The 5,286-nt window shown below is 38.9% G+C and overlaps 1 protein-coding gene across 1 annotated transcript; it reads left to right on the forward strand.

Moving 5' to 3' along the window:
* The first annotated feature begins 3,703 nt into the window (after positions 1 to 3,703).
* LOC125491819 (uncharacterized) lies at positions 3,704 to 4,198 on the forward strand. Its single transcript, XM_048633898.1, has one exon. It carries the CDS (start codon positions 3,704 to 3,706, stop codon positions 4,196 to 4,198), a length of 495 nt encoding a protein of 164 aa, XP_048489855.1.
* The last annotated feature ends 1,088 nt before the right edge of the window (positions 4,199 to 5,286 follow it).

Here is a 5,286-nt window from a genome sequence, read left to right on the forward strand (position 1 = left end):
TATTCGAATAGTTCATGAATTCTAATGACTCGACACTATTGGATTAAAACAAAGCTTTACATAACCATAATAACCATGGAACCTTGAATAATCCACGTATTGCAATGAAATCCTTGTGCTTAAGCTTCGAACCAAATGCTGTCATGGGCGTACCTACATCAGGAAGGGGCCTGGAAATTGGTTACTAGGAAAACAAAAGTTAAACGTAAACAAGGTGCTTTTCAGGCAGTTAGAACATCAGTGGTGTATGAATTACAGTCTGGAGGTGGAAGCTCAGCTACTGGTGCTGGGGGTGCTAAGGGACCTAACCCTTATTTGTCCTAATGATTTGTATTTCTTGGAATGTTAGGGGGATGATTGATCCCTTCAAAAAAAAAAAAAAAAGAAATCAAGAATTTTCTCTGTAGGCACAAAGTTGTTGTGTGTGTGTTATTGGAGACTAGAGCTAGGGAGCAGAATGCTAGTAAAGTGCAAAAGAAGATAGGTAAAGAGTGGATGTGGGTTAATAACTATTCTCATTCTCCTATAGGGAGAATTTGGATAGGCTGGAGGCCTGCCTGGGTAAATGTTACTTTGAAACATGCTCAGGATCAGTTTATGGTGTGTTCAATTCAAGACCAGGTTCATCATGTAAATTTGGTTGCAATGTATGGTCTTCATACAATAGCTAACAGGAGAGGATTATGGAGGGGACTATTAGAGTATGTACAGCATCAGGAGCCCATGATTGTCATAGGAGACTTCAATGCTGTGTGTCAAACAAATGATAGATCAAATGGGGCATTGATATCTGATGCTGAGATTGAGGATTTTCAAAATTTCTTGTTACAATCAAGTTTGATTGAGAATAGGAGTATAGGGCCATTTTACTCTTGGTCTAATAGTAGTGTGGGAAGTGATAGGGTGGTGAGTAGGATTGACAAAGCATTTGTTAATCAAGCATGGATAAGGATGTATGCAGAAGTGGTGGTGCAGTACTTATCCCCTGGTATTTCAGACCATTCTCCTTTGTTATTCACCTTGATGGCAGCCAGTTCACAAGGTGGAAGACCCTTTAAATTCATGAATGTTATGGTTGAGCAGGTAGAGTTTTTAGACACTGTTGGTAAAGCCTGGAACTCTGTGAATGGTAGATATAGGCTTCAGTCAATTTGGTTGAAGTTAAAAGCTGTCAAGAGGGATTTGAAACAGATGAAGAGTCAGAAGGTGGGTTTAGCTCATGAGAAAGTGGAGGTTCTGAGGCAGTAACTTCATGATTATTTGCAGAATCAAGATGATTATGATAGTAATGCAGATGATCAGATTGCTGCTATGGGTCCCATATTGAAGAAAGTATTCTCCAGCAGAAGTCCAGAATTAATTGGTTGCAACAGGGAGATGCCAATTCCAAATTGTTCTTTACTGCTACTAAAGCCATACATGCTCAAAATAGAATTGACATGTTAATAACTGATGATAGGAGAATGTTAAAGGATGCTGAGGCAGTAAAAGAGGAAATTGTAGATTTCTATAAGAATCTCTTGGGTTCAAGAGCTCCAATGCTGCAGGGAGTTGATTTGAATATTGTTAGGGGTGGAAATAGTCTCTCTATACAGGCAAAAGAGTCATTAATATGGGAGATTACTAATGCTGAAATTGAGGATGCTTTGGCTGGTATTGGGAATGATAAGGCTCCAGGCTTGGATGGGTTCAATGCCTATTTTTTCAAGAAAAGTTGGGAGACCATCAAGCAAGACATGTACACGGGTATCTATGAATTCTTCAACACTAGTAGAATGTATGGTCCTGTGAACTGCACTGCCATCACTCTCCTGCCTAAGGTATTAATGCAACAAGGGTCAAAGAGTTTAGACCTATTGCATGTTAATGAAGCACAATCAGGGTTTATCCCAGGGAGACACATAGCCGATAACATTTTACTTGCTACAGAGCTCATCAGAGGATATTCTAAGGTGCACATGTCTCCTAGGTGCATTATGAAAGTAGACATAAGGAAAGCTTATGACTCTGTGGAATGGGCTTATTTAGAAACCTTATTGCATGAATTTGGATTTCCCAATATTTTTGTAGGCTGGATTATGGAGTGTGTAACCACAGTGTCATATAATATGCTGGTGAATGGCATGCCTTCTCACCCTTTTTCAAGCAAAGAAAGGGCTTAGACAGGGAGATCCTTTATCTCCATTTCTTTTTGCTTTGAGTATGCAATACCTGAGTAGGTGCTTGAATGAACTAAAGAATAGCCCTGAGTTTAATTTTCACCCTAAGTGTGAGAGGTTGAATATTACTCATCTGATGTTTGCAGATGATTTATTGATGTTTTGTAGAGCTGATGAGAGTTCGATCTCTTGCTTATACGTCTAAAGCTGTCCAAAAGTTCTCCGAAGCTTCTGGCTTAGCTGCTAGTAATGAGAAGAGCAACATTTATTTTTGTGGGGTGGATGAAGGTACGGCTAGAGAGTTGGCTGAAAAGGTGCAGATGCAAATTAGGGAGCTTCCATTTAGATATCTAGGGGTTCCACTCACCTCAAAGAAGCTGACTTATGCACAATGTAAGCCTTTAGTGGAGAAGATTACTAATAGGGCTCAAACTTGGATGGCTAATCTGCTTTCCTATGCAGGAAGGCTTCAATTGGTTAAAAGTATCCTCAGTAGTATGCAAAACTACTGGGCTCATATCTTCCCTCTGTCAAAGAAAATCATACAAGCAGTTGAGAGGGTGTGTAGGAGATTTATTTGGACTGGAAACACTGATGAGTCTAGGAAAGCTCCTGTTGCCTGGGCTACAATTCAGATGCCAAAAAGTGGTGGTGGTTGGAATGTAATTAACATGCTGCACTGAAATAAAGTAGTCATGATCAAGCTGTTATGGGCAATTGAATTTAAAAGAGATAAGCTGTTGGTTAAATGGATTCACTCATACTATATTAAAAGGCAAGATGTTCTTACTGTCAATCTGAGTAACCAGACTTCCTGGATACTGAGAAAGATAATAAGTACCAGAGATAGTTTGAGTAATATTGGGGGTTTGAGTGAAGTGTGTATTGGTGATAAATTCTCTATCAAAAAAGTTTACAAGATGTTGAATGATACTGTGGAAAGAGTGAGGTGGAAACGGTTAATTTGCAATAATTATGCAACTCCAAAAAGTAAATTTATCCTGTGGATGGTGCTGCATAATAGGCTCCCTACAGTGGATAGGATTAGGAGATAGGGTGTTAACTGTGAAGCTAGATGCAGTTTGTGCAGAAATGAAGAAGAGACTATACAACACCTTTTCTTCTCATGTGCTTATGCTGCTGGTATTTGGAGTGACATATGCAGGCTGATGAATTTTACAGACGCAGGAGGGATCTACCAAGATGTTATATCAAGTGTGTGTTCCCAGGCAAGAAAGAAAAAGGGAAGTTATTTGTGATGTTCTTTACTGAATGTGTGTATGCCATATGGCGCCAGAGGAACAACAAAATTTTCAAAGGGAACTATAAAGATGCAAATGTAGTCCTTAGAGACATTTTCTTTACAGTTGCTACTAGATCTAATGATGTAGAAAGGAGTAAGCTGTTGATCTACTGTCAATCTGAGTAACCAGACTTCCTGGATACTGAGAAAGATAATAAGTACCAAAGATAGTTTGAGTAATATTGGGGGTTGGAGTGAAGTGTGTATTGGTGATAAATTCTCTATCACAAAAGTTTACAAGATGTTGAATGATACTGTGGAAAGAGTGAGGTGGAAACGGTTAATTTGCAATAATTATGCAACTCCAAAAAGTAAATTTATCCTATGGATGGTGCTGCATAATAGGCTCCCTACAGTGGATAGGATTAGGAGATGGGGTGTTAACTGTGAAGCTAGATGCAGTTTGTGCAGAAATGAAGAAGAGACTATACAACACCTTTTCTTCTCATGTGCTTATGCTGCTGGTATTTGGAGGGACATATGCAGGCTGATGAATTTTACAGACGCAGGAGGGATCTACCAAGATGTTATATCAAGTGTGTGTTCCCAGGCAAGAAAGAAAAAGGGGAAGTTATTTGTGATGTTCTTTACTGAATGTGTGTATGCCATATGGCGCCAGAGGAACAACAAAATTTTCAAAGGGAACTATAAAGATGCAAATGTAGTCCTTAGAGACATTTTCTTTACAGTTGCTAATAGATCTAATGATGTAGAAAGGAGTAAGCTGTTGATGTAATTCTCCTTCTGTTGGTTGTGGCCTGTCTGCTTCATGTGCAATGCTTTTGATGCACATGTTTTTTTGGTATATGTATATATTCTTTATTTGCCAAAAAAAAATTATTGGTTTTCAAACTATTAGAGTCTACATAACATGATTTATTCGTAGGTATGCCCATTATGGTATGTAAAGGTCAACTAAGGCCATTTTCCACTAGGTAAGAACCTTTGATGAGGGATGTTTAAGGCAAATTTCAGAGAAGGGTCAACTTGCTTGGAGAGGGGGTTGACAATCAACTCACAATACTTGGCAAAATAAATGAGCGAAATATAGTGCAAAAATAAAGAAATAACTCAAGACAATTTTACGTGGAGACTCTAAATGGGGACAAAACCACAGGGGAATCGATGTTCCGCCAATCCACTATAAGAATATCAATTTGCAGTACAAGTACAATGATTTCGCCTAATTGGCAAGTTGGACAAGCAACTCAGGTTAAATAGAAAGAGATATGGCAAATTAAGTATATGAAAGAAAAATGATGGAGAGAGAGAGAAAGATTGAGTTAAAGTGTTGGTGTGATGAGATGAGATGATATACAAAGTGGCTGCTGAACTCTATTTATATAGTTTACAATAATAACGTCGTGGTGTTGAATACGGTTCCACCTTCTCCTCTTCACCGCCCAAGATCCTACTTCTATGGGATTTACCAAGAATATCTCTTTGGCGGTTGAATACGGTTCCACCTTCTCCTCAATGTTGCGCATATCCCTAAGAAATCGGAGTCTTCAAACTGCCTGGCCACATCAGCAATTCGTGCTTCCATCTTCACACCAATCGCTTGCTGCCACCTATACACATTACAGATGGCAATGGGTAATGGACCCTACCCAGATCCGTGGATATAGATCCATTTTTTACGGATGTGGATCGTCAAATTTTGGACCCTATGGATCCGGATAGGATCTGGATCCTCCTTGGAAAAATGGATCTGGACTGGGTCCTAAACTATTACCCACATCCATATCTGTTTACCCGTTTTTATATTATTATTATATAATATTATAATATTAGTTATTACATGTAACGACAGATTTTTGCTTG

Source organism: Beta vulgaris, chromosome 7 (genome assembly GCF_026745355.1).
Source record: "Beta vulgaris subsp. vulgaris cultivar EL10 chromosome 7, EL10.2, whole genome shotgun sequence".
Classification (NCBI taxonomy): domain Eukaryota; kingdom Viridiplantae; phylum Streptophyta; class Magnoliopsida; order Caryophyllales; family Amaranthaceae; genus Beta; species Beta vulgaris.